Source organism: Palaemon carinicauda, chromosome 4, assembly GCF_036898095.1.
Source record: "Palaemon carinicauda isolate YSFRI2023 chromosome 4, ASM3689809v2, whole genome shotgun sequence".
NCBI lineage: Eukaryota > Metazoa > Arthropoda > Malacostraca > Decapoda > Palaemonidae > Palaemon > Palaemon carinicauda.
The window spans coordinates 28,352,591-28,365,212 of NC_090728.1; the positions used below are offsets into that span (position 1 = coordinate 28,352,591).

The 12,622-nt window shown below is 39.7% G+C and overlaps 1 protein-coding gene across 1 annotated transcript in view; it reads left to right on the forward strand.

Moving 5' to 3' along the window:
- The window catches only part of LOC137639847 (gamma-tubulin complex component 3 homolog), a 166,309-nt gene that overhangs the window by 93,886 nt on the left and 59,801 nt on the right, over positions 1-12,622 (forward strand). Inside the window, exons 9-10 of the mRNA XM_068372104.1 lie at positions 4,250-4,443; positions 4,964-5,115. Coding sequence (XP_068228205.1) covers positions 4,250-4,443; positions 4,964-5,115 — 346 coding nt within the window. The remainder of the gene's footprint in view (positions 1-4,249; positions 4,444-4,963; positions 5,116-12,622) is intronic.

A 12,622-nucleotide genomic window follows, 5' to 3' on the forward strand; every position in this document is an offset into this window, starting at 1 on the left:
GTTCAAGATGTTAACGTTACAACACATAAGGGCCTTACTGCCCAAGAGGGCATATACCGTCTCCATCGATTTGTCAGACGCATATTGGCACGTTCCAATAAGTCGCCGTCTCTCCCCCTACCTAGGATTCAAGCTACAACAAAAACTTTATGCTTTCAGAGCGATGCCCTTCGGGCTAAACATAGCCCCAAGGATCTTTACGAAGCTTGCGAGCGCAGCGCTCAAACAGTTACGCCTAAAAGGGTTCCAGGTAGTAGCCTACCTGGACGATTGGTTGGTGTGGGCAGCATCCAGAGCGGAATGCTTGCAGGCTTCCCTACAGGTGATTCAGTTCCTGGAATATCTAGGTTTCATGATCAACAGAAAGAAGTCTCGTCTTTCTCCAGCTCAGAGGTTCCAGTGGTTGGGAATTCACTGGGATCTAGTGTCACACCGTTTTTCCATTCCGATGTCGAAAAGGAAGGAAATAGCGGGGTCTGTCAGGAGACTTCTAGGTTCCGAGAGGATATCAAGACGCGAACAAGAGAGGGTTTTGGGCTCTCTTCAATTCGCATCAGTAACAGACCCAGTGCTAAGAGCACAGCTAAAAGATGCAGCTGGAGTCTGGAGAACCTTTGCATCGAAAGAGCGAGGGGACTTGAAGAGACCGGTCCCACTTCGGCTACGTTCTCTTCTCAGACCGTGGTCTCAAGCCAGTCGTCTAAAGAGGTCAGTACCTCTTCAACCACCCCCCCCGTCAGTGACAATCCACACAGACTCCTCAAAGGTAGGGTGGGGGGGTCACTCCCATCGGAAAAAAGTGCAAGGGACCTGGTCCAAACTATTTGGGACTTTTCACATAAACTTTCTAGAAGCTATGGCAGTGCTTCTTACCCTGAAGAAAGTATCCCCACGTCACTCGATCCATGTAAGGTTGGTACTGGACAGCGAGGTGGTAGTGAAATGTCTGAATCGGCGGGGATCGAGATCTCCACCTCTCAACCAGGTAATGTTAGCCATATTTCGACTGGCGGAGAAGAAGAAGTGGCACCTGTCAGCAGTTCACCTTCAAGGAGTCCGGAATGTGACCGCGGACGCTCTATCCAGGGTTACACCGATAGAGTCGGAATGGTCCCTAGACGCAGGATCATTCTCCTTCATCTTGAGACAAGTCCCAGAACTGCAGATAGACCTCTTCGCGACGAAGGACAACAAGAAGCTGCCGAGATATGTGTCCCCATACGAGGACCCCTTGGCGGAAGCAGTAGATGCGATGTCCCTCGATTGGAACAGATGGTCCAGGATCTACCTGTTTCCCCCTCACAATCTGATGTTGAGGGTCCTCAACAAACTGAGATCCTTCAAGGGAGTAGCAGCAATAGTGGCCCACAAGTGGCCGAACAGTGTATGGTTCCCTCTGGCTCTGGAACTACGACTAGAGTTTCTACCACTCCCGGACCCAGTTCTGTCCCAGCAAGTCCAGAAGTCGACTGTCTACGCTTCATTACAGAAAACCCGGACCCTGCAGCTCATGATTTTCTCTCCCTAGCGGTGAAGAAACGGTTCGGAATCTCGAAAGATAGCATCGACTTCCTGGAAGAATATAAGTGTAAGTCTACTAGAAGGCAGTACGAATCAGCATGGAAGAAATGGGTAGCCTTTGTCAAAGACAAGAATCCGCACGAGATCTCTACGGAGTTCTGCCTATCCTTCTTCATCCACCTCCACGGACAGGGGCTGGCGGCTAACACGATTTCTACATGTAAGTCAGCTCTGACAAGACCCATTCTATATGCCTTCCAGGTAGACCTCGCTAACGAGATGTTTAATAAGATCCTGAAAGCCTGTGCTAGGCTTAGACCTTCAGCTCCTCCAAAGCCTATTTCGTGGTCTTTAGACAAAGTCCTTCATTTTGCCTCATTACTGGATAATGAGGAGTGTGCATTGAAGGACCTGACTCAAAAAGTGATCTTCCTTTTTGCCCTTGCTTCTGGGGCCAGAGTTAGTGAGATTGTGGCCCTCTCGAGAGAGGAGGGCCGGGTTCAGTTCCTGGATGGGGGAGAACTGAACCTGTTTCCGGACCCTACGTTTCTCGCTAAGAACGAGTTGCCCACCAACAGGTGGGGTCCCTGGAGAATCTGCCCTCTGAAAGAAGATGCATCTCTATGTCCCGTAGAATGCCTAAAGGTCTATCTTCGTAGAACTTCAGACTTCCATGGGGGCCAACTATTCAGAGGAGAAACATCGGGCTCGAATTTATCTTTAAATCAGCTTAGGGCGAAAATTACATATTTTATTCGCAGAGCGGATCCTGACAGTTCACTCGCAGGTCATGATCCGAGGAAAGTTGCTTCATCTTTAAACTTCTTTAACTTTATGGATTTTGAACACCTTCGTTCATACACTGGCTGGAAGTCTTCCAGGGTATTCTTTCGCCACTATGCTAAGCAAGTGGAGCAGCTAAAGAGGTCTGTGGTAGCAGTTGGTTGCGTCGTTAACCCTGCTGTTTAACTCTGCGAGGAACAGTGGAATTATTTGGGACTTTGATTCTTGGGTGAGTGTATAGTTATATGCGTTGGTATAACTAGTAGTGAAGGCTCTGGGAGCCCACAGTGACTGTTCCAGCGTTATGGTGATGGTAGCACAAGTACAGACAGGTGTGCCGAGCGTTGCTGACGCTAATGTCAGGGGATAGTAACATGGACGTTAACTTTGATACCTTGGTATGCGACAAGTGACCTGATTGTTTTCTTTCAGATAACCATACATCCATGCACTACGGTACTTGTGTAAATTGTTGGTCATCCACCTATCATATGTATATATTTGTGGTAACCATGTCTATTTATTGTTACTCAATAAACTTGTTCTCGGGAACCTTGCGTCTCCTTCACCTATATTGATTTCATGTTAATTATTGAGCATTTAGCCTATGTATATTAATCGGGGATATCTATAATAGCCTATTCCTTAATGCAAGCCTTGTTGCACTGGTTTATACTTTCCTTAGCATAAAGGGCTCCACCCCTCTCTGAGGACGGTGGCGGCAGCAAGTTTAATCCTACGCAGATATAACCTTTTTGTCTATTTCTACTTCGACCAGGGTGCTGGTCGGGATTTTTCCCTTGGATGCTGTAGTTCCGTAAGGACTATGCTTTACTTCATATAGAGTGAGACCACTATATTGTACTGGCTGGCGAGTGATTCATACATAGGTATATGTACTCTTCGTTCGTTTCTAGAGTCTAGTAGGACTCCTCCCTGTAGGGGGCAGGAAGCGCTTTCATGGCTTATGATTAGTGAAAAGATGTATAACGGTAACATCTTAGGTCTTTCAGTCGAGTTGACTAAGAAACATTCCTGAGGAGTACGGCACGTATTGAGAATCCACAGATACAGTAATGCTCTGGTATACTTCCATCAGGACGACATGGCTTGAGCCCAAAAAACGGATTTTGAGCGAAGCGAAAAATCTATTTTTGGGTAAGATGGCCATGTCGTCCTGATGGACCCGCCCTGTCCCTTTTCAAAAAAAAAAAAAAAAAAAAAGAGAAAAGGGTTGTAGGACCCCTCCCTACATACAGTATCTGTAGCACCTCGTGTATCGCTACAAGGAATACAGATGGCGCCGCGAGCGGCGCAGGGCACGCTTACGAAACGGGGAGGAGAGATGCCTTACGAACGGCTCCCCCCTTTCTTATCGTTTTCGTTTTCTTGCCATTTGACCCCTACGAAGTGTTAACTCTATTCGGGGGTATAGATTGCTATGAGGCGTGTCAAGAATACGTCCACTGATATTTACGATATCCCCAAGGTCTTTTTTAGGGATACTCGCTCCAGGAGTTAGAATTCTGGGTACCTTAAGGTAAATTCTCTGGGAATATCGCCGTAGTTGTAATATACCCTAGGAAGCTGCCTTTAAGGAACTTCCATCAGGACGACATGGCCATCTTACCCAAAAATAGATTTTTCGCTTCGCTCAAAATCCGTTTTATAGTGAGGATGAAACTAGGATTATTATCTGTAAACATTGGCTTGCTTATGAATGAAGGAGTACAGAAATAGAATGATTAAAGTTTACTCAGTCAGCTTAAGGAAAGCATGTTCACTTTTTATATTACATACTAGTAATTTTTTTTAGATTTTTTCATAATGAACTTTTTTCTGTTAATAGAATAGAATTACTACTGTATTTGTTTAAAAAAAAAAAAAGACATTTTAATTGAAATATTTTAACTGTTACAAAGAGATTATAAATTTCCCGTTGCAGCATTTACATCATGGTGATCCAGCCCACAGAAAGGTAGTGGGGCACATCATAGCTCGAGCAACTGTGCCAATTTTTGGCATGCTAACTCAGTGGTTATTGGATGGCAAGCTGGAAGATCCTCACCTTGAGTTCTTCATTGCAGCTGATCCTATGGTCTCTGATGATAAGCTTTGGCATGATAAATATTCCATCAGGTAAGTTTGTAAATATGTAATAGTATCCTGAAGTCTCATGTCAGTGACTAAAAATGGTTGTGGTGTTTATCGAGTCTGGTAGTTTTTTTTTTTTAAATGAGCCATTCCCCCTTCTAACTCTTCAAAATTTTGCATTCCTTTTATCAATCAACATACTGTATTGTCTTCTCATTTTCCCACAATTAAATATACGTAGCCATTCTCCACAGCTTCAACGTTTTTTTATTTGCTCTCAGTATCCTTGCTCCATTGTATAGAAATCATGTCAATTTTTTACTAATTATTCTACTTACTGTATTGTATGTTTAGCCTTACTATGTGCTATGTAATTTTTTTATGAACAAGTACTGTATGTTGAGTTCTGGTTTCTTGTCATTGGTTTATTTTTTTACTGCCTTGTTACATTTCTTTTTTCATCATACTTTTTGAATAATGCTTGGAATATGTATGTGCATAATTTCCTTTTTTTCAATACTTTAATATATATTTTATACATTTTGTAATTCTGATTTAATTTCAGATGGCCTATGTTGCCGAGTTTTATCACAAAACTGCAAGCAGAAAAAATATTAGCATCAGGAAAATCACTAAATTTCCTACGGAATGTGTGCCATTTTAATGCTCCAATTGCTGGCCGAGAAGTGATCAAAGCAGCTTTACAGCAAACTACAGGTAGGTTGTGTTGTGCTGTCATTTTGTCTATATCTATCTATCTATCTATCTATCTATCTATCTATCTATCTATCATGATTATCATCCTCATCATCATCATCAAAGCTACAAACCTAGTTGAAAAAGCAGGATACTATAATCCCATAGGCTCTAAAGGGAAAAACAGCCCATTGAGGAATGAGGTAATACATAAACTATATGAGAAGTAATAAGGAAAATAAACTATCTTAAGATCAGTAACAATAATAAAATAGATCTATTATCTGTCATCATCACTGTTTGACTACCAATTTTGAATCATGATCATGGCATTAATGAGAAAGGAGTTCCCTCTAATTTTGTTTTCTGCACTTTTTTCCTGATCTATAAGCCCTTTTTGTACTTTCGGTCTGGTCTATATGCCCATTTTCCCAGATGCCAATTATGATTGTCTTGTTATTTCCATTTACAGTATACTTATGTTGACCAAGTTTTGTTGCCCCTTTTTTATAATTTTGAGCTCTTTGTCTGTTTTACTGCTGTTGGCCACCACATTAGCAATGTGATCTTCCCAGTGCACTCCAGCTCTGACAGTGCTGTCAATAGGCATTACTGTAGGATTTTTTGCAGCTTCACTTTAACCACTAGCTGTACTTCCATTTTAGTCATATACTTAACCTTTTCCAGCTTAATTTCTTTCATCATTCTCAGAATTTTATAGTGAAACTGCAGGGTTAGCCATTTACACCTTGGCACTGTAAAGCTTCACCATCCCGATTTTATCTTATAACCCAGGTTCCAGACATCCGTCAAATGCAATATTTTGTAGTTTAGATTCAAAATATCTGCATGATCTTTGTCAGTTACCATATTTTTGTTACAGTAGTACATATGGCGTTATATGCACATTATAAAATTTTTCCAGTATTCTTCCCCTCAAATTATAAGTTATTAGGTAGAAAAGGGCCAGCTGTACAACCTGACAACATAAGAATAGGGAAAATAAATTTTCTCCATGCCATCCCATTTCCCCCTATAATACATAGATCTCATTACACTATATAAAATGCCTGGCAACAAGTGTGGCAACAGAATTTTTTTATCTATCTATGTGAGGAGGTGTCACCGAGTGAAGATGTGTTTTGAGCGGAGCTCTGTTCACCACTCTTGCCTTGAGCAGTTGTTTCAGCTTGTGTTTCTTGTTTATAAAACCATTGACAAAAATATTAGTTGATCTCATGGAGAGTCTACAGTATAGTGAGAAGAAATAGTACATCATGTCTGCCCCTAACTCCCTGTACTTTCCTAAATGTCAAACCATGGACAGAGACGCAAAGAAGTGGATAGGATGTGATTGCAGCAGGTACTGTCATAAGAAGTGTGTCTATAGTGACGAGCATCAATGATATAGAAGTATAAAACTTGAAATGGATATGCGCACACTGTGTTGATGAATCCAGAACTGCTAAGTTACATATATTAGAGTTGGAGGAGCAATTGAGAGTGAGGGATCATGCTTTGAGTGCACAAGAGGCGAGAATTGATGAATTGGAAAAACAAGTTGCGGCGCTTAGTGCACACTCAGCAAATTCCCCCCAGACCACTGACCTTACTGAGAAAGTTGATAATCTAGCAATGAATATTGAATCAGTTAAGGAAACACTTCAAACGCTGATGGGCCCAAAACCAGAGAAAACAACATACACTGACAAATTAACCCTTTTACCCCCAGGCTATTTGGAAATTTCCAATCCTTAACCCCCAGGGGGTTATTTTTTTCCCAGCACATTTTGCAGTATATTTTTTTAAAATTGCTTTAACAGCCTTAATTTTTGTCATAGAGAGGTCAGGTTGGTCTCATTCTCTTGGAAAATGCATGAATTTTCTAAAAAAAATTATAAAAAATATGAAAAAAAATTTTTTTATAGCATTTTTTTGCAAGGATGTACCGGTACGTCCATGGGGGTAAAGGGATGGCTTTTGTGAAACGTACCAGTACGTTCTTTGGGGGTAAAAGGGTTAAGGGAAAAGAATCTACTGGTAATTAAATCAACAAATGCAACAACTAAAATTACTGACAGAAAAAATGAGGTTAAACATGCACTTGAAGACATTCCAATACTTAATACGAGATCAACCTCAAATGGAAATGTAAACTTTGCAAATGAGAATATCAGAAAGGAAGCAGCAAACAAAATTCAAACTATGGTTGTCGACACTGAAACGAGAAAAATTGGAAAATTAAAACCAAAAATAGTGATATGCAATGTTTACAGTGATGAAGATGTAGTAAATGCCTTGATTCAAAGAAATCGTTACTTGAACTAAATCCAAAATATAGAAGAGAAGATAAGTGTGGTACTGAAGAAAAAGGCTGCAGGTGGGACTACCCACTATGTATTGAAATTTGATCCTGAAGTTCAGAGAGCTGTTCATGATAATGGGGACAAAGTTATGTTACGATGGGGTACTTATACGTGATAGGTAACATGTGATCACCTGCTACCACTGTCAGAGGTATGGACATCTTGAAAAAGATTGGAAGTCTAAGAATGATGATAAAGTCTGCTGGAAATGTTGAGGAAGACATTCCACTAAGGAGCGTAATTTATAAATGTCAAAGTGTATTAACTGCACAAAGTTAAACAAACCAAATGCTCACATAGTATATTTAAAAAATTGCAAAGCTCTTGACTTGGAATTGATAAGACTAGCAGAAAACACTGATCATGGATACTAAGGGCATCATAAACTGTGGTTATGTAAATATACAATCTGTGGGTAATAAAACTATTCAAATTCGAGAATTGATAAACGGGAAATATTTGGACATACTGTACTAGCATTATCTGAAACATGGTTAAGTAACTTTGACAAGCCTAAGATTCCCAAAACTAACACACACCTTCTTTCACATTCTGAGAGAGGGTAGGTTTGGTGGGGTTGTCGGGCTCTTCATTCATAAAAGTTACTCAAATCTTAAAATGTAAAAAAAAAACCAGTGTAACAAGCTTGTAATATATAGAAATAAACTTTATGGGGAAAAAAAAAAAATATCCATTGTAACAGTTTACAAACCTCTGAGAACAAATGCCACTATCTTCTTTGAAATATTCAGTGATCTCATGAGATAATTATCATGGAGAAAAATGAATTAGTTATTTATGGAGACTTCAATCTTTGGATGGATGACACATCAAATCCTGATGCTTTAGCATTTAGGGAGTTATTGGAATGATGATAATGGGTGAATAATGTCGACTGTGTCTACTTTAACTGGGCATTCGTTTGACCTAGTTTTGAGTGATGGAATGAATAACATTGTATCTGACATAAATGTAGAAGAAAAATGCACGATCTCCCCAGTACACAAACTTATTACATTCTGACTACCTCTACAGAAACATGCAGTGGTGAAGAAAATAAACTTTAGACATAAATCAAACTTCTCTCCTACTGTATTTATTGAAGAAGTCACAAAAATTAGACATAAATAAAAATTCCCAACTACTGTATTTATTGAAGAAGTCACAAAAAAAATTAGTGATGCTATCAACATTCCCTGTGATCATGATAACCATTGCTTGTTGGGATCTATGTGTGGTGATTGCCTTACAAGCACATATAATAGAGTGAGTAAAGGTGAATTCGATATCATGTGTCCACTAATGGAAAAGTCTACAGTATAACTTACAGACCTATCTTCTTGGTTTGATAGAGAGACTTAAGGGAAAAAGAGGGAAAAAAGACGTAAAGAAAAAAAGGGGAATTGGTTTAAAAACAAAGTACATGGGTAGTATACAAAACTACAATATACCAATACAATTACCTACAAAGGAGACAAATAAAAGCGAATACTATAAGAGAAAGATCCACGAAGCAGCAACAGACCTAAATAAGTTATACCGTCTCCTAAATGGGAAAAGTAAATGAAAAAAAGGCTACCAGAGGGGTACAGCGACCAGGAACTAGCAGATAATTTTCTAGTATTCTTTAAGAAAAAATGAAAAAAAAATAAAACTACGTCATTTAAATATTCAACATTAGATTAACGCTACACCAGATACACAGATAAAATTGACGAGATTTAACAACATAACACAAGATGATATCACCAGGATTATCAAGAGAGCAAAGAAAATCAGCTGTGCGATTGACCCAATGATAATATTTGAAGTAACTGGGGGAAGTAACTTTTATAGTCTAGCCGAGAAAAGTAAATGCAAGCATTGATGAGTGTAAGTACCCCAAATCTGAAAAAATGGCTATTAGTCACACCGGTTCTCAAAAGTGCTCTCGATTATCAGGAATTAAATTCACATAGACCTATTTCGAATCTATATTTTGTCTCAAAACTGCTAGAATACATAATTCTTGAACAATTAGTTAGTCTCTAGAAGAAATAGAAGCTTCGCCAGACAACCAGTCTACTTACAGAAAATTATACTCTAAGGAGACTGCTATTTGTTTTGTTGCAAGTGATATGCTGGAAATGATGGAGAAAAATAAATGTGGCATTTTGATATTACTTGATCTCAGTGCTGCTTTTGATACAGTTGTGCATGAACTGCTACTAAATGATCTATGGTCCATCGGTGTTGAAGGTTAAGCTTTCGAATACCTGAAAGACTACTGTACTTTATTGGCAGAAATTACTGTGTGCAAATTGGAAACTCTTATTCATCATTTGAACCTCAGGTGAGTGTCCTTGGCCAAATCTTATTCTTCATTGTTACCATTAGTCTATTGAAAATACTATAAAGGCATGGTGTGAAGTTCAAACTATTTGCGTATAATACACAATTTTACTTCTCCATAAATGATACTGAAGATCTAGACAGAATCCTTAATAGTGTTAGAGAATGGATGACAATCAAACAACTAAAATTAAATGAGAACAAAGCTAAGTTTATGGTGGTGGGAATGAAAAATAGCTTAAGAAACTTAGGTGATATTCAAATAAATAACAACTTGGTCTCTATATCTAGTAGAGTTCATGACCTGGGCGTATTTCTTGACTGTAACTTGTCTCTCAATGCCCAAATAAACAATGTAGTAAAAACTGTTGGTTATCATCTAAGAAAAATTGCTTTTATATAAAAAGTACCTGGGTGAATATTCTGTAAAGAAACTTGTGATAAACTGTGTTATTACCAGGATTAACTACTGCAACTTCATCTATTACAATTTACCAAAGTACAAGTTAAGAAATTACAAAACATGATAAACAGAGGAGCAAGACTGATAAATGGTGTCCCACCTAGAGAAAGGATCACCCCTATACTAATTGATTAACACTGGCTGCCGATTAAAGCAAGAATTGAGTTTAGAATATGTATAATAATCACCCAAGTTATCAAAACTGTTCGTCCAAAATACCTAAGAAAATTGCTGTCACCAAGGCGACCGGAGGAAGCAGCAGTACAGTACACAATAACCTCCTCATGTTACAGTTAACCGCATGGAAAATCTATTGCATCTTCAGAAGTAGGGACTATTTAAAACACTCTAGGCTGTGTGTCATAGAAGCCTGGGAATCCTCTAAAAATTAGTTATATCAACATTATTGTACACTTCCTAAAGGTAGTTTAAGATTAGAAAGGTTTTAGCATCTAAAACCAGCTTAAACAATATTATTACATTTCTAAACTCTCTTGTTATGAAAAAGGTTTGTTGTCCCATCAATTAAATGTTATAGGTCCATGTTGACTTCAGGGTTAAAACATGTTGTCCTATATTTAGATGTTAATACAGTAGTGTAATGCGGGATACTGTTAGGTCTTTCATTATTGAATCACCAAAGTCCAATTAATTGGAACTTGGGATTTTTAAAATATTTTACGGATAAATGTTGATAAACTGAGCATCTGGAGAAGAAGCAATATAAACATCAGGGAAGGTTCATAGGAATGATTAGGGTTCATGATATAAGAATTACAGCAACATCTAAATTCATGGTAAAATCTTTTGTTTGGGATTAACTACCTTGATAACGAATTCAAAACTATTCTGGCTCCACTGAAGACATTCCCTATTTTGAAGGACTCGGGTTTGTTTAGCTAGAAAAAATACAAATTACTTTTAGAATCTGTTCTATATTTCTAGACTCATCTGATGTTCATGACCACCTTCCTCCCCACTGACTTTTTATGTCGAGAATAGGGAATAGTTTCGACTTTGAGACTGAAATAACAAAGAGCTTCTGGCGTGTCACTGTTTCGCTTCTTATCATTAACCGCTTAGTAGCGCAGTACTTTGATAAGGCCTGTGTCTGTTTAAAGAAAGATGAGAAATCTTTTTAAGTTTAAGGGTTAAATGTTGTGAAACAGCTTCTAGAGAAGAATCAGTATGAACATCAGGCAAGTTGAGAAATAAAATTGTTTTTTTTTTTGTTTGTTAAAATTCCATTTATTTCGTTTGAAGAAATTTCAGGCATGTATATGTATATCAACTCAAGAGAGCTATAGTGGATCTTGTGACGCATATCAAAGATTAACAGATATGGTGGTCATGGGTATAACAAATTCTGACTCTTTACATTAATAGATTATAAGTAGAGAAGCTCATGGGAAAAGCTTTCTTAGACTTTTGGAAGATTTTAATCCGAGAGAAAGAGCTATATTGAGAAATACAAAAATGATAGAGAAAAATCTTTCAAAAACAAGGTTGTTCCAACATGGAGTACTTACCTCGAACTACTTTCTTAGGAGTATCTGGGATCTCCCAACCGACCAGAGTTTTGTGTAGTTTACCCTAGTCCCGTTTTCTATTAGGGGTAACCTCAGGTGGAGTGATACGAGCCCTGAGGCTAACCTCGGATCAGAGAGCATGCTTGCTCAGGTCTCGATCTCCAGTAAGTTCTCTGGTCGTGTCGCGATTACATCTTGACGCTCTCTCCTTACCCAGTGCGACCCTTTGTGTCCCCGACCCCCTTTGTGTCTTACGGGGTCCCCACGTGGACCCATTGTGTTCATTCTATACCCTTTCCTACCCTTCTCCTCTGTGTTCGTCGTGTAGGGCCAGCTTATGTTCTCCTACAGCCACGTGTCCGGAGTGCGAGTCCTAGAACGAGGTGCAGTGGGTGCGTTTCGGCACCAAGAAGAAGAAGGCGTCCAAGAGGTCACATAGGAAGCCGAGCCTCTCCTCGCCGCTTACTTCTCCCGATGCCTCGTCGGATGGAGCTTCTCAGCCACCTTCCCCTACCCAGAGTAGGGGACGAGGTAAGTCAGTTGTGGGGAAGAGGCCCATTGCTCTTTCTCAGGAGTCTGAGTGGGTGCGGTATAGCATCAAGAAGAAGTAGGCGACGAAGAGGTCGCCTAAGAAGCCGAGCATCCCTTCCTCCCTTGCTTCGACGGGCGTCTCGTCTGACCGAGCTTCCCTTCCACCCTCCCCTACCCAGAGTAGCGGACGAGGTAAGTCCGTTGCGGGGAAGAGGCCCGCGGCCCTTCCCCAAGAGCCTGATCTTCAGGATAGTGGGGTTGTTGGGTCGTTCCAGGCGAGTGAGGGGCCTGAGGGAGGGGCGGGAGTG